The sequence below is a fragment of the Camellia sinensis genome, chromosome 8 (assembly GCF_055761805.1).
Source record: "Camellia sinensis isolate YWXY chromosome 8, ASM5576180v1, whole genome shotgun sequence".
Taxonomy (NCBI): domain Eukaryota; kingdom Viridiplantae; phylum Streptophyta; class Magnoliopsida; order Ericales; family Theaceae; genus Camellia; species Camellia sinensis.
In genome coordinates this window covers 50,012,485-50,030,745 of record NC_138968.1, presented here as the reverse complement: position 1 = coordinate 50,030,745, position 18,261 = coordinate 50,012,485, and the positions used below count along the sequence as shown (strand labels likewise).

Here is an 18,261-nt window from a genome sequence, read left to right as displayed (position 1 = left end):
TGGGACATTTCGCGACCAAAAATTATGGTCGCCAATTGTGACATTCTGCAACCAAAATTTTTTTGGTCGCCAATTGTGACATTTCGCGACTAATCAATTGGTCGCCAAAACTATAAAAACCAAACCAAATTTTGGTCGCCAATACCCAACAAAATAAACCTGTAATTTATAATAATTCATCCAATTTATTCAATATAATCTGTAAAAAGAAGAAATCATTCAAACCAACAAATAAATTGAATCATCAACATTCAACAAAATACATATATCAACCATTTCTGAACCTGTTTAATTAAAGTCAGCAACAAAAATAAGTTTACATCCGCAAATAATTCGAAACTACATATTTCATTTAGCATAAAAATTAAACACATAACAAGTACTTGTTATTATGTTTTAAATTTTTATCCATGTACATCAACCCAAAAATATAACTAGTAGTCTACCAAATATTTTCTATACACACATCCAAAAATATAACTACTAGTCTACCCTAATATTTTCCATATACATCTATACAAAAATATATAATCCTTCCAAAAATACAAAAAGTGCCAATTTGTCCTGTACAATTTAGCTTTGTGCACGAGTTCATCCATCTGTACCAAAGAAAAAGAGAAATAATGTCAGTTAAAATTGGACAATTAATGAAAAATGTCCATGAAAAGCAAAGGTCACATTAGCAAATTAAAATGACTACCATTATCAAATTGTAAATAAAACAATAGCATTCTTATGTCTATAGAATAAATTGGATGAGCCACAATTCCCCGTTTAACCAGTTTGTGACTATTGGATAGTTTTATTTCTAATCGTTTTTATTTAGAGATAAGTATTAGAAAAAGCAAATACTAATATATTACTTTATATTTATCATGCATGTATTGATCAGTGATATAAAAAAATGTTTAAAACAAAAAATAATATATAGCAGCTCTCTAATAAATTTGATACATCGATGATTAATAGTTTGTATTTATAGTTGCCTGTCACCTATAAATACAAACTATGAATTGGTGTTGATAGTCACCACCATATATAGCACACCACCGAAAGCATCCAGACAGATCTGATGCAGACCACCAAAATTGCTCCAGATCAGTCCACCTTCATGACTGATGCAATACTTCACCATGCAGACCACCAAAGGAAGAGAAAAGAAGGAAAAAAAAGAAATAGAGAGGAGCTAATTCAGAGCAGTTTTGGACCCCAAACGCCCCGGTTTTGCCTACTTTAACACACTTTTATGTCCTACATAACTAATAATGCGTCCTATCGAAGCGTTGCTTGCTTTCACAAGTTTGTTTGATCTAGGCCGAGGTGACCGCTACGATCTCGGGTTGTTTCCAGGCTGTTTCCAACTTTTTGCCCCAACCGGCTCGTTTTTGCCTTATCTATCACATTTTGGTTTCCATGGAACAGTCACAAATTCTTGTTTAACTAGTCATCCTTGGATCAGTGGAACATTACAATGTTTAAAGTTTCTATACTGGTCAACATAAACTAAACTGTAAATTCCATCTTTTATATAGTTAAACAAAAATTAGTTTAAAGACAATCATTTCTCTATGATATTCTCATCAAACGTTTATTTGCCTTTACTTTGAACATAAATATAATCAAATATGGTTTAACACACTTACCAATTACCATGACTATCTATTGTCGAGAATTTGGTAGATTGCGATTTTCCAAAACTTGCGCCAACATGCTCTGAAGTCCAAAAAGCTGCCGCTGCATCTCCTCACGTTGTCTTGTATTCTCTGCCTCTTTCATTTGTAAAAAAGCTATAAAAAAAAATTAAATTAAAATTTTTTTAAAAAAAAAAGATACTAAATATCACTACTGAATGGATAGCACAGAGAGAGTGGTTGAGAGATGACTATCAGTTTCACTACTTGCCTACAAAATTAACATACTAAATATGCACTAGTTCATTTTGATGACAGGAAAAGATTATAAAAAATAAATAATTAAAAAAAAAAAAAAAAAGAAGAAGAGGAAGAAAGAAGAAAATGCATTAGTTAAGTAGCTTTGCATACACTGTGTATTTAATCATAGATGTATATATGCACATAGGTACACATAATACATGCTCGGTATATTGTTTTCTCTTGATCTGTTGTTCATGTTATAACAGGCTGGAAGACATTCTTGATCATAATTTTCTCAAACATGAATGTCTAATTTTCTCAAAAAAATGTGCCCACCTGAACATAATAACCCACTCGCGAATAGGTTAGTCAAAAAGTCAACCTGGTTTACTCCTTCCAATAGCCTCAACTCCATCTCATTATGTACAGGAAACAGAACTACTCACTTATGTCCCAAACTATCTTGGCAAAAACTAATGTGTAGTCTAGATTTTTTTTTCTGTATTTTGGTATATAACTAGTCAATAGTCTTTCTTCACCAAGAGTGATCGATGGGGCGGCCCCTACCACCTTGCAACCAAGTTTCTATTTTGTCTTGGGTACTTGATGTTCTTGCTATTTTAAGGCAATTAGGTACGTTTATCATCGACTAGAGAAACAATTTCTTCACACATGACTGCAAATTTGGTACAACTGAGTTATGGTTGATGGGGAGGCCCCTACCAGAGTGTAATGCTGTTCGAGCTAAGTCTGCCAAATGAAAATGGAGTCACATTTTGTACTAGACAGTTCATCCTCAGAGAGTATGTCTTGGTTTGATGACTAAGAAAATGATACATGAATAATTACCCCCCTTTCTTTTTACCTCCTACGTACGAACCATATGTATAAATATAGGACCTATCATATCTATAAAATAATAAGATCCACCATTATTTTTCAACGGATCATGCTAATGACAAATTAATGTGTAGTCTAGATTTTTGCAGTGTTTGTGGCGGGCTTCATCCCGTTCTTTTGAAGATCCTTCTCAATGTCAATCATATCACGTGGTAGTTCAATTCCCCGGAATAGCAGTTTCAGGTCGTCATCAACCTTGATTGGCACTCGAGGGTCATTTGGATAGGCTATGTCCTCTTGCGAGTCGAAGTTCGACAAAAGCCAGATTTGACCAGCAGCTTTCAAAGCCTATGAAGAAAATACAAATTTTGCTCTAAAACTCCAAGAAAAACGAAAATTAAAGGTTATAATGCAAAGTCCATGCAAGTATTTGGCTATTATTTTAGGCGGTAACACAAACCTGTAGATCCTCCATGACAGTTGGGTATGCATCCTTGAGATCAATAACAGCAATGCCCTCTGGAAATTTACGTATTAGGATGAGTAGTTGATTCTTGTCCTTCAGAGCATGTTTGGACTGTAATCAAATAAAGACCAAGTAAATTCTCAGCACAAAGACAACTTTTTTTCGAAGCTTTTTGGGCAGGCACCTGTAACAATCTATGAACTCTTGGGGAAGACAGAGAAGTTCAATTGTCTGCCAGGGTTCCAGGTGAAAAGATTAGGATTTACCTTGTAAGCGAAGCACCTCCCATCATAGTTCACTTTTGGGTAATTCCTCAAACTGTCAAAGACAGCCTTGTTGGAATTAATGTCAACATAACATGCTTCATTTATTTGCTCTGGTGTAAAGGCTTGCCTTGTCTGCAGAACAAGAAACATAAATAATTAAGGTGTAATTAATCCCTTTCAAGTGAGCCTACAAAAAATGAGAGGACAAATCAACCAATGACTTCCCACATGCCCCTGCCTCGCACACTAGCATCCTGCAGGGGTAGGTGGGTTGTGCAGCAAGTATCAGCAACAGGAATAAGTTCAAGGCTCACAGCATAAGAAGTATTGGAGGAACTATAAAACTTCTACAACCTCTATATTTTTTTGCTAAGTCTATAACATAACCTCTATATTTGAACACTGTAGATCTACCCAAAGAAATCTCACATTATCCAACCCCCAGCTGGATGAAAAATCTCGAGAGATAAATAATGCTCAATATGTAAAGAGCCCCCAGAGAAATCGGTGTAACAAGTAGTGCCAGACTTGTCAGTGTTGGGAACCATAACCAGTTTCCTCTTAGCCAATATCATTGCTAACAACTGTTATGTTATGTGACTAAGCACTTTGCATCCTTATTGATGAAACTGATAGTTTTCATCTAACATGTCCAAAACATCAAAGGTAAATATAGAAATTTTCAACTTCTCAGGAAAGAACTTGTATAAAATCGATATTTTCAAGCACTTTCTACTTATCCGTCCCCCCGTGATAGATTTAGTTACAACGTGTCCGTGAATGTTCTCACAGAGGCAGAATGTTCATAAGAAGTGGTATGAAAGAGCACCTACAAAAGGGAAAAGAAGAGATATCCAGACTATGAAATGATGTTGAAGTGATGGAGGCTGAAGTTATTGAACTGAAAGCAAACTAAAACATCTTTAAACCAAGATCAAGATAAACAAATAAAGGCTGATGGACTTCCATTAATTTATTTAAAAGGTTCCCATCGTATACATAGAAAAGGTTCCCATCGTATACATAGAAAAGTATGTAAAAGGTCTTAATTAATGTCCTCAATTTAATTAATCTCAATTATGGCATGACATATCACATTAATTTCTGTACATAACAAAAGGTTCCCATCGTATACATTCTGCTCATTGAAAGTCAATTAATTGTTTTCACCCAAATCTCATCCTAGGCCTAGCCCATAGGAAAGACTTAACTGCTTTGATATTGAGTGATAAGTATGTAAGAGTTGAATTGGAGTGCAACTACTCTGCATTTATAGTTGATGGGTAGAACTTTGTACCCATTGTCTTTGATCTTTGAAAATGAAACACATACAGTAAACATATTTGAACAAAGACCTCTAGTGAGAACCCATCATAAGCATCAACAATTCAAAGGTTGCATTATTATTACACATCAACATAGAACTCAAAAATGTTAATATTCATACATATATGTGTGTATATAGACACATAAGAGGGGAACAAATGAGAATTAAGTTACCAACACTAAACAAATAGTCGATTTAATCAAACTTCCATAACATCGCTAACTTCTATATAAACAAATAAATAATCACCTACAAAATCAAGGAGGTCTCAAATGCATGCTATATGAAAGCAAGTAAAAGCAGTTTGTGAACTTAAATAAACAGTGAGCAATGGTGGTACAAATAATAACCTTGATGTAATAATTAATAATTATCAGATCAAGAACCTAACCTCTAATTCAGATATGTAGGCTTCATTTTCCTCATGTTTGGATTTCAGGATATCTGGAAGCCCGAACTTTTCCCTGAAATAGCATAGATAAAAAAATGTCTTCAGGTCTCTTATATATATATATATATATATATATATGTGTGTGTGTGTCATGCTGGAGAGAACAAAACAAAACCAAAATAAAAATGAAGGATTGCAATCATGTGTAGCACCCATATAAAATGAACTAAACAATGCCAATGCTCAGCATCCATATGAACTTAAGTTAGTACCAAAAGGGTAATATAGAAGAAACAATTGACATATCAAACTATACCATAAAATAACTGAACATGAGAGATGGCCTCAACTCCAATTGATATTTAACCTGCAATTCCAGAGTTTGCTCATCAAGAGAGGACTTCAAGGTCTGAACATGAGCCCATTTAATATGCATGCCTATCTTAGTACATATATATAGCATTTAGAATGTGGCCTCATTGGAGTATGAGCCAAAATATCATTAACTAAATTTCTCTCTAAAAATTGGTCTCTAGAATACACTCCCATGCTCAACAATTGCTGAGCATTATTCATTTAAATGCACATTTTGATTGTAGAGAAGCCATTGACAAAATCAAAATTGGATGACAACATTCAATACTTTCTATGCTATCCAATGACATAACTGCAACCTATAAAGAGTATTCCAGGAAGAGAAGCAAAGAGAATGTACACATGAATAACGACTTGGCCAAAAGGTGATCAAAAAGAAAATAGACTTATAATTCAAATGTCATCATAACAAATTAACAATCATTATCTTCATTGCCACCAATCATTGTCAATTCCTTCTTTCCTATCCACAATGCAAATCTTGATTAGCCTTCCTAGTCTACTGTTTACAACAAATTCAGACTGCTAGCAGAAGCAATCCAACTCCCTTTGATTCTTGCTACATGAAAAGAACATTGATGTTAAAATGATATTGAAAAGAACATTATTACTCCTGCTCTACCAGAAGCAATCCAATGTAAGTTGATGTTAAAATGATATTGAAAAGAACATTATTACTCCTGCTCTACCAGAAGCAATCCAACTCCCTTTGATTCTTGCTACATGTATGGAATATATTAAGAAGTGAACATGAAAATTATTTAATAATGTTTTTGACCATGGAAAAGATTAGGAGTGACTCACCAACACCCTTACAAACACCCGATATTTATGCATATGCTCAAAGCATATAATAATAATAATAATAATAATAATAATAATAATAATAAATAAAACATTTAAACAGTAGGAGATACTAACCTTCACCAAGAGCTTGCATTCCAAATTGTTTGGTATTGGACGCCTGTGATCCATCGTCCGCTACAATAGGAGATTCTTGAGATTTTACAAAAGATGCCTATTGACATGAATTATGGTGTTTAAATAGAGTTTCCATCTTGTAGAACAAGGGAAAATTTAAAGCAGTTCAAAAAATGGTAGATGTGCTGAATTAAAGATCTTTCTCCCAAAATATGATTTTCCACACACTAGACTAGAGCCACAATTATGATTTTCTTCTTCCTTTCTCCCAAAAGAAGGCATAACTACTGAATCCAAAAGAAAGTGTGAGCCAATTTGCATGTCAGGTATATAAGGTTATCATTCATATACCAGCATCTAAATTGATTGAAATGTGAATCAAATGAGCTAATGAGCATATGGCTCATCCCCACTAAATGGCAGTTATAGTAGTACCTGATTTCCAAACATAGCACATCACCATAAAATTTTCCACACACTATTTAGGTTATTGAAAGTAACCAAATTACAGGCATTTCGAAATTATGAAACAACATATATGGATAGGGAATAGAAAACAGGTTTCTCTAATCACATGGCATGCAAAAGACATCACACATACATGGAACTTGAGGCACGCAAGAGCATGAGGTGCAGTGTAGTAAGAAACTAACCTGACAATTTCCATCTCCATGAACCATAAACTCCACCAACTCATATAACTGCAATCTGAAGAAGAACAGACATCTCCAGCATCAAAAACTATATATATGAAATAAAAATCCCACAGCTGCAAAAAAAAAAAATAATAATAATAATAATAATAATAAAAATAAGTAAATAAATAAATAAAGGAAGGCAAAAGAGACAAAGATGCATATATCTTTTCTTCTCTGGACGAGGGGAAGGGGAGCTTTTGTCCAGTCCTAAAACAATAGCTGAGTACCTGTCCAATAATCTTTGATGGTCTAAAGTTGCTTCATCAACAGAACGTATTTCTCCATTAGTTCTAATGACATGCTGCACAAATACAGCAACATAATAGTGAGTTTATTTATAACAAGTCATCACTAAACCATAGCAGATAGAAGCACATATCACTAAACCAGAGCATTAGATATTGTTGTATTTCTTTATGTAGAATGGAGCTGTTTACTGTTTTTGTGTTGGTACCTCAAATATGGAACTGGTTAGGCTAAACTCTGGTGGTCTGTCTACACATTCTACTGGAGTGTCATGTGATCTGCTGTGTAAATCTATCCAGGTGCCGTGTCCGCCTGCTGTTAATGTCTATAAATTCTGGTTTGTGTTGTGTTTGCTTTAGTTTAGCTGCTATGAATAGCTGCCCAGGTGCTGTGTGGGAGTGTGTCTTTGCCTTGCTGCTGTTGATTCTGCCTTGCTGCTGCCAGCTCTGTTTTGCTGCCGAGTGTTTTGATGGTTATGGAAATTGTGATGTCAAGTACACGTAAAACTCTATAGTGCAACTCATAAACTAATAATGGGGCTTTTAGTTATTATTTAACACAATAGTCTATGGCTGCTATCCTGACTTGTAGAAACACTAACTTAAAATATTTGAAGTCTCCAATGTATTTTTTCCACCATCAGATCTATATATAGCTAAAACTTGAAATATGCTTCATATCAAGCACTATAATACATTGTCTACATAAAGAGATTGGCTAGAGAGAGATCATGAAAACCTTAAAATTAGGAGCATTTCTTCTTGTATTGATCACATTTCTTGTAACATATTTCTTCTTCAACTCTTTGATCTTGCTTCCATGTTCTCAACTCAAAGTTCTGTGGCTGCTATCAGAAGGTGGGCTGAAGACCAACATGGATCCAATTTGCTTGTGCCTAAGCTATAATGGTTTAATGTTGCCCCTTCCAAAACCCAGTTTTTTGGCTGGTTCGCTTGGTAATGGAGGGTGAAAACAGCCGTCTCTTCATCTCTTGCATCAATAGAAAAAGAATAACCACTTTGATTGTTACTAGTATAAATGTTTGGATTACCATATCGATATGACACATACATAGAATCAATAAATCCAAAGCCAGATATTTTACAGTCATAAAACCAAATATACACAGAATCAATAAATCCAAAATGAAATCTCGAAGTGATTATATATTCCTCACCACTTGTAGAATCCTAAACTTACTTGTAGAATCCTAAACTTACTTGCAATACCCATTGAGTTGGAAGGTATTGCAAGTTCCCATGAAAGTAATGTTATCACTTGGCAAATAATGGTCATACCCAAAAGAAACCTTCTCTTGGTTGTTCACTGTGTCTTACAAGGTGACACAGCTGATAATATGCAGGATCTTCCTCCCTTAATTTCTTCAGTATCCTCATCAGCTTTCTTGGCATTTCAGTATCACGCTCGCACAGATTAACCTGATTTTCAAGATTTAACCCAAAAAAAAAAAAAGGAAGAATGAATACAGCATCAGGGGAGGTCAGTTACAGCATATAAGAAAAGCAGCAGGAAAAAAAAAAAGGCCTTCTAAGTATCGCTAGATGTACTTCACAAATTTAGAAGAGTCCATGTAGCATACAAAGCAACTACAGTCTATGTGGCATAAAATAACCTGAAGAAGAAGGGAATAAAACAAAGGAGAAAAATGGAACACAATTCAAACCACTATAGTAGTATCCTAATTCAAAAGCAAGGGTCTCTTCCATCACATAGCAGTTTTATCTGCAGAACTATCTGCATAGGATCCTGCCTTTTACCATTGAAATGAACATCATTACGATCCGCAGCCCACTCAAACTCAAACTGACTGACACTAACACATATAAAGCAAATTGAAACATTCCCTTCATACACACCTAGCATACTGAATCCTACATGAATTGCAAATACAGTAAAGTCCTTAACTCTTACATTATACCTTCTTTAACTTCCTTCCCACATCTTGAGTACTATTATAGTTTCTCATGTTTACTCAAAACTTCAAGAATTTTTTCATTTTGAAGGTCCAAGCTATATATAGTGGTGACACATAGGTTATGAAAGCTTATTCTAGTCTTGCCTTGCATCATCGAGACAAAGCAGAATTTAAATCCCTCAAAGCTTAAAAAAGGCATAGAAAAAAGGTGCACATCCACAGATTCTCAGGAGAACACATTATATGAATTGTATGTATTTATCACATTTCATTAAAATTCATATCCTAAAGGAGAAAAATGAAATGGAGATTGAAAAGGCAGCACATATATATATTTCCAGAATGAACAAAATCCCTCTTTACCTTTTGAGAATCTAGCGACTATTACTGTTGCCATATCTCCAGAATGATAATCCAGGAACTTGTGAAAGCAGGGATTCAATGACCCCTGCAGGAACTATTTTGTTCACTGTCCCCATTTCATTTCCCACTGGTTGACTATCAAAATCTCGCCAAAACTTAATAACATGGAGACTCTCCTCTTCAGTTGATCTCTGCACAACAATTCTGGATGCATAACCCTTCTCTCTCATTTGAAGGCATATTTCTGAGGGATTGTTTGCTGTAAGGGTAACCATATACAACCAGCCCCTGTCAGACAAAAGTTTGTCAGCAATGGGCAATATTTTATCAATAACACTCCAACCATTCTCTCCTCCAGCCCAAGCCGAGGCAATCCCTTCATGACCCACTACATCTTCAGGTGTTGGCACATAAGGTGGATTCACAACCATCACATCCACCAATCCTTATAATCGCTTCTCCAGTCCTGCCTGGTCGTTATAGACTTCTAGTGGACAATGAGAAAATTTCAGAGATTCCAGTTTGTTATGGCAATTTATGCCGGAACAAAAATATTAATGTGGCCTAAACTACAGAGTGCAGAAATTGGAAAGTAAACATTACTGATATCAAGCAAGTGATCAATAGCATAAAAATATTTACTATTATCTGCATCCCTATATGATCGTTAAACAAACTTCCAATTTTGAAAAAATAAAAGTGGCCAACACAAGAAACATGTATTATTACTTTTTTGTTACATTAACAAATTACTCCAAATTCCAATAATTAGCACTATTCCTTTTCCTCACAACAACAACAAGAAGCATGTTTTATAGCATGAGATGGGTTTAACTACATAGGTCCAATTTGTTTCCACTTAATTGCACCTTATTTAGAGTAAAATTTGAATTCACATGCTAAGTAGTTGTACTTCAAAAGGTAGAAACTTGTCAAGTTTTCATTTTATTTTCTTTTTCAACTTAAAAATCTCAAAATACTAACGTTGGTTTTTAGAAACTTTTTTTTTTTTTAAAAGATTCTATCGAAGCAACACTTATACAGCCAATATACAACACAATTGCTTCTCAAATCTAAACGAAATCGCTTGTCACTTCAGCAGCATATTGTGCCTTATGTTGAAAACCCCTCCCATTTCTTATGCATCTTCTAACCTCTAACTTCGTATTTTAGATGTTCAAAATTGAATGTTTAATTTTGAACTTCTAATCAGCAGCATTTACAAGTTAAACCTGAGATCATCAGCTAAACAGTTTGGGGAAATGCAGTGTCCTCTTAGATTTATAATACAAAATTAAAACTTTTAAATCAATTCAAGGTTAAAAGGGCAGTTAGGATTACCAGGAGAGCCAAAAGTATAACAACCAATCCGAACAAATAGTATGCTTAATCTGCAATTAAAAATTTGACAAAATTTAGAGCCCTAGCAACAACTTCATGCACATGAACTGTAATACTAATCAATTGAAGGTTTTTCACTTTGACATTTTATCAAACACTTGGTGAATATACTATATAACCCAATTTCAACATAACCCATTTCCCTGAACCATCCATCAATGAAAATCTCTTATTTAGCATATCAAATTCTCATTAAAAAAAATTAACATCAATCAATTAAGCCCTAAAAGAACAAAAAAAAGTTGACATAAAGACAGAGTGAGAGAGATCAGAAATAGATGGAGAGAGAGAGAGAGAGACGCGCACACACATACCAGAAACACACATACCAGAAAGACAGAGCGAGAGAGATCAGAAATAGAACCCCATGACTTATCAGGAGTCGCATTGTCTACAGCTGAAACCACATTCAACTCAGGATTCAGGGCCACAGGATTTTGGCCTCTGCCTCCCCTTCCTCCACGACCACCTGACCCAGATCGACCTCCAATAGGTGTGTAAACCTTCGAATCAGCCATACCACCACCAACTCCATGAGAATGGACACTCCCAGCCATCGGAAGGGCATCAAGCTTCGATACCAGATTTCTCGCCCTAGCAAAAAAGAGGCTGTCTGGGATATACTTATTCGCGATCTACAACAGCTTCCTCACTCCCCCTCCATTTCTACGATGTCTGACCACCGAGATTGGAGAAGATTTAGGGCAGAAGCTGTTAGGGTTGAAGTTTCCTCCTGGATAAGATCACACGGGATCAGATCCTCCCGATCCACACCAGACATGGAAGCCTTCATACGATTAAGCTTCTGTGCAACCTCCACCAAAGCTAACCCCAACGATGCAACCCCTTTCTCTCTTTCATTCATCGCCAGAATATCACTCGTCAACCCTTCCATAGATTCCACAAAGGAAGAAGGGATACACAAGGCTACTCACTGGTTCTAAATTTTTTTTTTTTTTTTTTTTTTTCTGTTTCCCAGGTACAAAACGACGTCGTTTTTTGATTGGTGACCAAATTTTTTTTGTCGCCAAAAAAATTTATTTCCCCCCTTCATGTTTCAAATTTCCCTCCACAAACTTTTGGCGACCAAAAGACCAAATTAGTCGCAAAAAAAGTACTTTCGCCGACAAACTTTTTTAGTCGCCAAATCTCAATCAACGGCGACTAAAATATCGGTCGCTAAAAATAAAAATTTGGCGACTAATTTTTTTTGGTTGCTGAAAATAAATTTTTGGCGACCAAAAATTTGGTCGCCAAAAAATATGTGACCTTCCGCGACCAAATTTGTAGTTAGTCGGGAAAAGTATATAACTTTCTACGACCAACTCATTTTTTGGTCGCCAAAATATAACCTTCTGCGACCAATAATATTTGGTCGCCAAAAACAACGATCATTCGCGACTAATTAATATTTGGTCGTCAAATGTCATTTTTTTGCGACTAAAATTTTTTTGGTCGGCAAAAGTGGTCGCCAAATGTGTAAATTCTTGTAGTGAACCCTAAGTATGACCCAACTACATAATTCCTTAAAATAGTTATCAACCACACATTTGAACAAGAGAGATCTTCAGCATTAGGGTTGATGGGTAAAAGTGCAAGTATCTTCTCTAGCCCTATCGCAATAACAGCAGACCCAATACATTTTTGAAGCTGTAAGTTACATGCAATTATGTCTTAATGTCAGAAAATTAGCAAGAGACAATCGATTTGAGATTAAATCCACCGATCTAGCATGAAATCCACAAAAAAGTAACAGAGTGTTAGAGAGAGAGAGAGAGCTCACCGCGAGAGAGTACTGATCTGATCTGATCTGATCTGATTTGAGATGGATGAATGATCTGAGATGGAGAAGAACTTAGTCTGAGGATGAAGAAGAGAAGAGAGAGAGAGTAACCAAGAGAGAGATGAGAGTGTGAAAGAGAGAGAGAGAGAGAGAGAGAGACAGTGAGCGAGTGACATGTTTGTTGAATTAGGGTTAGGGTTTAGTTTTATGTGAAATAAGAAACAATATTATGTGGGGAGGTATATAGTATAAATATAGACTATTCGTATACGGTCCGGATCGGTTCCAATCCGAAACCATGGGGTTCAATCTGGAACCGATCTGTGGTCTACGAATTTTTAAATTTTCAATTCGGAACGGAACCACGGATTAAAAAAACCAATCCAAACCTACCGAATTAGACTGGACCGGATTGGATTACGAATTATACAGATTCCTTGCTCAACCCTAATCAAGATAGCGAAGTTGAAGGTGGCAATGAGTCAGAGAAAGCAAGTTGAAGCTGAGTTCAAGCGTGAAGACTCAGTCACAGAGTCTCTGCCAGATTGCTACGATGGAAAGGAGGCACAAAGAGAGGAGCGAGAGAGAGAGAGAGAGAGAGAGAGAGAAGGCTAGTGGAAAGGAAGAGAGTGATGATCAAGCAGAAAAATGAGATGAATAACAGATAAATAGTGTGATGAGAGAGAAAGTGGTTTTTTTTTAATTATTTTTGAACAAGAAAAAATAATGCTTTAAGGTGTCATCTCTGCATCCGTAGGCCCAATCTCAAGGTAACCAGTTGTCGATCTGATTTAACTCAACCCCTAAGAAGAGACCCATCACCAAAGCACCAATAAAGCTCAACCACAAGCCCCCAGAAGATTCCAGGTATAGATCGGAGTACAGTGGAAAGTCTCTGCAGAGAGCCAACTTGATAATCCAGCATATTCGCACCCCCTAAGAGTCAAACTTGACTCACTTCTGAGAAATGAGCTACCTTCACCATCAAGCCACCACCCCCAGTGGTAGGAGAGAGAAAGAGGTTAAGGTGTGTATGTTTATCACAATTTAATCAGATATGGAGAATGGATAGTTTGATTATTTTACACAAACATGTTCTTATGGACATAATTGTTTAGCATGTAGATTTTTAGGCAAAAGAAATTCATATTTGAATTTATGGGCTGAGTGCCCAAAGTTAAGTAAGTTTAAAATTACAACAAAACACTATTAGTTAACTTTTTTTTTAATTAAATAAACTAAATAAATTAATCTACATCCGAGCTTATTTGAAACCTTACATGAAAATTATAAATGGGGCACCGTAATGTTTATTTGAAACTTATCTGTATTCTTATTGAGATAAAAAAGTACTAATTAAATGTTTATATTAAAGTGTTTCTAATATATTATTTTTAACTAATATTATAACTAATTCATTTAATATTTCTAATAGCATAATTATCAATTTCAATTTGAAAAACTCTTTCATAAAAAAGATACTGTTACAAGTATTGTCAATAATATTTTTTAAATAATGCATGCATTTAAGAATTTTTTTTAATACGTCAATTAAAGTGAATTTTCAATTTTAAAAACTTCTTTTAAAATTTTTAATTCTGAATGCAAATGTAAACCATATTTTTTTAAAACTATCATCTTCTAGTAATTTAAAATTTTTTAAATTGTATTAAAAACCAAAATATATCTAGCATATTTGAAATTCTTCAAATCTATTATGAATTGAAGAAACTGATGAATTGATGTATTTAGTTGTAGACACCCCATTTGTGATCGTTCTTAAGACTTGGGCGCCATTGATTGGATCATTCGACGGTGCAGGCTATGCAGTGCAAATGTTTGATTTCTTTGGCAACGAGAGCGTTAAATCCAAACCTCACACCCCATTTTTGGACCTAAATGATTTTAGACCTTAAAACCCTCTCTTTTCAAAATATTTTTGGAAAAAAGTTTCTACGATGTTTCAAAACTCGCATTTCGTTAAATGTTGCGCTTTTCGGTAAACTGAGCAAGAACAAAGTGGAAATGAATGAAAGAAATGTGAAATCTTTGAAAAATCTTTCAAAACACCTTATTTAGGGGTTTGGGATTGAAGAAAAGAGGAGAGGAGGGAAGAAACTAGCTGAGAAGCAGTTAGGCATCAATCTGTGAGGACCAAACTAAGAAGTTTACACTAAAAGAAGCATATCTCTTAGTACGCTTATAATTTCGATGTGAGGCTCCCACCATTGAAAAGAAGACTTCCAGGGCTTCAATTTAGGCACAAGAATGACCTGCAAAGGAGTCCAGAAAAAGGAGATATGCACATTTGAAGTTGAACCTGGAGAGTAGATTTTTGCTGTCGGCCACCAGGGGTGGCCGGTTGGCCAGAAAAGTGGGTTGCCGGCCACTTTAAGTGGACGGTCGGCCACTAATGTCCCAAACTCAGAGTTTTTGTAGATATTTCCCCTCCAACTATTTTCACATTGCTCTAGCTGTCCCAATTCAGATATTTCGACCTGAAGCTCATATATTGCTATATATAGAGGCCATATCTCTCATATTGCAAGGTTAGAAACTTTTGAGAGCCTCTCTCTCTAAAAATCCTCTCTCTCTACAATTCTCTCTCTCTAGATTTCTCTCTCTCTTACCCTTTTGTGCATACAAGTAGAGATACACTTCTAGTTTGCCTATCAACCCTTAACCAAAGTTGCTTACCTTTGGGCTGAGATTACTTGGAGCCTTGTTTGAGCTCTAGAAGGAGGATTGAGCTTGGTTTGTTGCCTATTTTGTGCCTAGGTGGTGCTTTGCTTCAAATGTATAACACTTACCTTATTTAAGCTTGTTTTGAACACTTGTTTTGCCATCTTCTTCTACTATTTTTGAGCTGGTTTTCAACTGTAAAAACCTCTGTTTTTCAGTCCTAAAAATGGTGGTTTGAGGCCTTTTTGAGTTAGGGGGTTGTCTCTCCCTTTTGTTCCTTAGCTTGTATAGCTTTATGTGCCATCTTTCAAGGCTTTTAAATCAAAATTTTTGGGCCTTTAAACCACTGAAAATCAGAGCTTTTTCAGTAGCAAAAACCTTCTTTTGAAGTCCAAAATTGGAGGGGTTAGCCTCCCCTCCTTGTTGTCTTGCTTGTATGCCTAGTTGCCTCATAAGTTAGCATGTTTTTGTAGCTTATCTTAGCCTATTTTCAGCATGTTTCTACCTCTGATTTGGGCTGCTTTGCCTCTGTTTTAAGTTATTTGTGTAGTGTAAAGGGCTTCACTCTTTCATTTGTTTTGAAAGTGGCTTTGAGCCCCTTATTGGCTTAAGTGTGAAATTGAGACACTTGTGCTTAATGGTTTTAATTTTCTTTTGAGGGTTTCTACTAACCAACGGCATGAGGTCTCTTTCATACTCAAGGCACTTGTGGTTTAAGCCCTCTTTCCATTAGAGGACACTCACCTTTTGGACTAATCAATTAAAGAATGGATTGGTAAGCTAAAATGAGTAAATAATACATGACAAGTAAAACTTGAGCAAGTTAAGCATGTTGTGTTGCATTGCATGTGTTTGGATCGAACGTTAATCCAAACACAAGGAAAATGGGACGTTTCATACTTAAAGTGATGAAACGGGTCATTTTCTTGGTCACCGACACCCTTGATCATGCATGATAGGGTGGTGGTTATTTTGATCTTGTTTGTGCATTCATTGACCTTGTACAAGCTTGGTTCTCTAGCCATCATGCATTGAAAATGCTTGGTTGGTGGCTTGAGAGCCAAGAACTACACTCCTTTGAGCTTGAGAGATGATAAGAAGGGTAGCAGTACACACATTCCTTGAAAATGCATTGTTTTGTCTCTGTTTGATCTCTGTTGCAGCAAAAGCAGAAGTTCAGAAATGGGGGTGGCCGACCGGCCACTTAAACTAGTCGACTGGCTAGTTAAGGTGGCTGATAGCCACTTTTTGTAGCTGACCAGCCACCAGTGAATTTTTGCACAAAGGTGTTCCTGTGTTGGAGCAAAGGCATTTTAGAAGTTGGCCTAATTTTTAGTGATCAAAACGGGTGCAAACAGAGGCATCCGATGGCAAGGCAATGGCATTTTCGGGTGGAGCAACCGAGCATGCATGCGTCCCTCGCCCTCAAGGCAATTTAGTCACTTTTGTTAACTTTGAATAAGTTAGCTATTTCATTCATACAAGTGTTGTAGTTAATTAGCTTAATTCATTTTGTAATATTTTAGCTAGCTTTGAATAGTTAGTTAGTTTATTTCAAATGTTGTAATAATTAGCTTAGAATAGTTAATTAGTTTTGGTTTGTAATAGCTTAATTAGCATAGCTAGCTTAGCCTATTCATTCGGACCCTCCTTCGCGAGGGCATAATGTTGTAATAAGTGTACGTACGTGCGTGTGTGCATGTCTTCCAACCCCACTTCTTTCTCCCTTTTACTTAACTGCTTTCGATGGTTAGATTCGGGATCATGTCTCGATTAGCATACCTTATGCTTGCATGTTTGCATCATTCATTTGTCTTGCATGCACCGAGGCTTGACGCATCATTCAAACTGCATTGTCAATTCAATACTTCTTTGAATACGTGTTTCAAAGAATGCTATCAAAGTGTTGCAAATTCCATGATTAGGTAGCCAAGCCTATTTAATTTCATATTGCATGTGTTGCATTAGGCATCTTGTATAGTTAGGATCATGCATCTTTCTAACTAGCTTTCTGTTTTGGCTTGGAGTACTCGGTAAGTTTTTGCGCTTTAACATACTTGCATGAGTGTGATTGCCATATTACCATGTTTAGCATGTTTTCCATGAGGCTATTTGCTTACTGGCTAAACTGAATGAATGCCTGTGGATGAAAGCTTTGTTGTTTGTATTGGAACAATTCAACGAATGTGTGTTTTAAGCCCACTTGAGGTGGCAAATCCGCATTTTAGCCCACTTGAGGGTGGAAAATTAAAACCATTTTCGAAAGCAAACATGAGTTGAATTCGTTCCAATTCTTGCAATTTTAGTCTATACTTACTTGTGTGCGTCACATAATAATGTTAGCTAATAACAGGAACAAGAACACATAATGTTTATAAAATGACATATCATGATAGTAGAGGCCGATCCTTTGATCGGGCAAGCGGGGGTGTTCATTTCAGGACCTTCCCCTCTCGTACCCAAGTTCCTGAGCCGAGGCAACTTTGGTGATGACAAACATGTGGCCTTTGGCACGAGTCAGGGTTTCCTAAATTTCCCAAATATAAAATATTTAGGTGGCGACTCTCTAATCTGGCAAAGAAGTCCAGTTTTGGCATTATTTGATTCAAAATCGATTTTCCAAAATGATTTTCCGGATTGGACTCTTTGGTGTTTATCAGTTTCACATTGCACTTTGTGAGATTAGATTCAG

The 18,261-nt window shown here is 35.9% G+C and overlaps 1 protein-coding gene across 2 annotated transcripts; it reads right to left on the bottom strand.

Annotated features, from left to right (window-relative positions):
• Positions 1 to 329: 329 nt before the first annotated feature.
• LOC114304305 (uncharacterized) lies at positions 330 to 11,757 on the bottom strand. Of its 2 annotated transcripts, XM_082882604.1 has the most exons (6): positions 11,434 to 11,757; positions 3,447 to 3,578; positions 3,175 to 3,291; positions 2,211 to 3,062; positions 1,644 to 1,787; positions 330 to 599 (listed from the first exon to the last, which is right to left on the bottom strand). In XM_082882604.1, exons 1-4 carry the CDS (start codon positions 11,659 to 11,661, stop codon positions 2,850 to 2,852), a joined length of 690 nt encoding a protein of 229 aa, XP_082738730.1. In that variant the 5' UTR covers positions 11,662 to 11,757; the 3' UTR covers positions 330 to 599; positions 1,644 to 1,787; positions 2,211 to 2,849. The 2 variants fall into 2 exon arrangements, with proteins under 2 accessions (XP_082738730.1, XP_082738731.1); XM_082882605.1 differs by lacking the exon at positions 2,211 to 3,062.
• Between the last annotated feature and the right edge of the window lie 6,504 nt (positions 11,758 to 18,261).